Source organism: Coenobita brevimanus, chromosome 22 (genome assembly GCF_032717465.1).
Source record: "Coenobita brevimanus isolate Jiangsu-jjx chromosome 22, ASM3271746v2, whole genome shotgun sequence".
Lineage (NCBI taxonomy): Eukaryota > Metazoa > Arthropoda > Malacostraca > Decapoda > Coenobitidae > Coenobita > Coenobita brevimanus.
Window position 1 is genome coordinate 44,195,993 of NC_136975.1, and position 2,500 is coordinate 44,198,492.

Below are 2,500 nucleotides of genomic sequence, written 5' to 3' on the forward strand. Positions count from 1 at the left end.
GTGTTGCCGGTGCAGCGCGGGAGGTGTTGCAGCGGCTGTATGCGGGTCTGCGGGCCGGCCTCACCCACCCAGACCAGGCCACACTCCAGAACACCTTCGACGCCTTCTGGGACGAGCTGTTCCCACCTGTTTACCATAGCGTCCTGCACGCCCACCTGCCGCCCTTCACACAGCAGTACGCACAGTGCCTGAGGGACGCACAGCGAACGGTGCGGCCGTGGGGCGTCATTCCCACACTGCTGGGCGAACCGCTAATCCGTGCACTCCACTCCGCCCGTCTACTCCTTCACGCACTGGATGTAGGTGTACATGTAGTGGACGCGGCACGGTCCCTGCCCATCGCCAACGACTGCGGCGAGGCTGCAGCGCGGCTTCGTTTCTGCGGCGCCTGCCACGGGTCCCTGGCACCACCCTGCATGGGGCTGTGCCTGAACGTCGCGCGGGGGTGCCTGGCCCCACTAGCCGAGGTGGACGGTGCGTGGGGTGACCTGGCAGGAGCGGCCACACGGGTGCAGGAGGCGCTGGCCGCACTCAGACTGGACACACTGCTGCAGCACCTGCCTGACAAACTATCTGAGGCGGTCATGGTGGCGCTGGAACGTGGACCACAGCTGCAGAAGAAGGTAAGACACACACACACACACACACACACACACACACACACACACACACACACACACACACACACACACACACACACACACACACACACACACACACACACACACACACACACTACAACCCCAACTCTTACACTTTACCTCACTTGTTATTTCTCAGTTAAACAACATTGCATCGTCGTAGGGGTGGTCACGAAGCCCATGTATTTCTCTCCCTTTTCACCAACGCCCCATTTAATAACATACCACCCTCCATGAGATGAAAAACACACAACACAGCCACTGAATGAGCTAAGAAGATATTCCCGTGTAAATACAGCATGCGGTATTTGTGGAGCAGAGACGTGATTCATTATTTTGCTACTGATATGCCCAGAGTGTGTAATTGACTCAGACAAAGCGATAGAATTGCAACATGTATAGAAAACAGAAACTGGATGGATGAAATTTGTTAATGAAGGAAAGAAAGATAAAAAAGATATATTAATGGAGAGAGAGAGAGAGAATGAAGGAAATCTGTAGCTATAGTGGTTAATACAAAATGCATAGAAGTAGGATGGTAAAAGCAACACCTTCCCCTATCATTCTCTCCAATCCCTCCATCACGATACAAACTACAAACGCCTCTCACCTCCTTCCCTGTCCCCCGAAAATTGGATGGTGAACTGCAGAAAAGGGCAAATTCAGCCTGCAGTCCACGGGGTTCACGTTCAGATGAGGCTGGAGCTACGACAACGAGACACGAAATCACTCAGTACTTTCATCTATCGTGTCCCTTATTCCTGTTTTGTCTGCTTTAAAATTCTATTCATCATCATCATCATCATCATCATCCTTGTTAATAAAAGGCGAAGTATGCATTAAACTTCGGTAAAAGGTCATCATCAATCATCATCATCATCATCATCATCATATTGCAGTATTTATAGAGATTTGAGCCTGAGAAAAACTGGCCTTGCAATGCATAATAATTACCATTGCTTTGACTGACCGTGTGATGTAATTAGGTCTTAATTATAGGCAAGATTACACACACACACACACACACACACACACACACACACGACCTTTGCAAAGCTAGTAACGTGCAGACTCAAATATACAGACATACATACAAACGCATACATACATACATACAACCACACATACATACATACATACACACGCATAAACCAGTTCATTATCTAAATAAGTAAAACACACAAACACATCTCATTCCATTTACGCACACGCACGCTCACGCACACACAAACTCAATCTCAAGGCCAGAAACACACACACACACACACACACACACACACACACACACACACACACACAGAGTCATTCATGTGTGTGTGTGTGTGTGTATTTGTGTGAGAGGATGTGCGTGTTTGAGTACGTAGCATGTAATGGTAGTACATGGTTAGGTGAGTGTACGCCCAGTGACTCTCTCTCTCTCTCTCTCTCTCTCTCTCTCTCTCTCTCTCTCTCTTTCCGACACCCACGCTGGCCTACACGCACATATCGATCCCTGTGCGCACAAACACGCACATGCAGTCATATGTGCACACTCATCCTCATGTGCACTTTGATCCGCACGACTGCAGCCATGTACACATATGATTCACACGCTATTGCATCCTGGCGGACACAGTTTTCACACACACACACACACACACACACACACACACACACACACACACACACACACACACACACACACACACACACACACACACACGAGGATCAGGTAATGTAGGTAGGTAATGTAACGACTGTAATGTTTTGGTAAGTACATTATTAACATCCCTGAGAGTAAGAAGAGTACATTGTTAGGCTGGTGGGTAGTAGTAGTAGTAGTAGCAGTAGTAGTAGTAGTAGTCTTAGTAGTGGTAGTA

At 48.5% G+C, this 2,500-nt stretch overlaps 1 protein-coding gene across 1 annotated transcript in view; it reads left to right on the forward strand.

Moving 5' to 3' along the window:
* The window catches only part of dally (division abnormally delayed protein), a 386,642-nt gene that overhangs the window by 193,791 nt on the left and 190,351 nt on the right, over positions 1-2,500 (forward strand). Inside the window, exon 4 of the mRNA XM_080266884.1 lies at positions 1-623. This exon is cut by the window's left edge and continues 69 nt beyond it. Within this exon, the coding sequence (XP_080123010.1) occupies positions 1-623 (623 nt within the window). The remainder of the gene's footprint in view (positions 624-2,500) is intronic.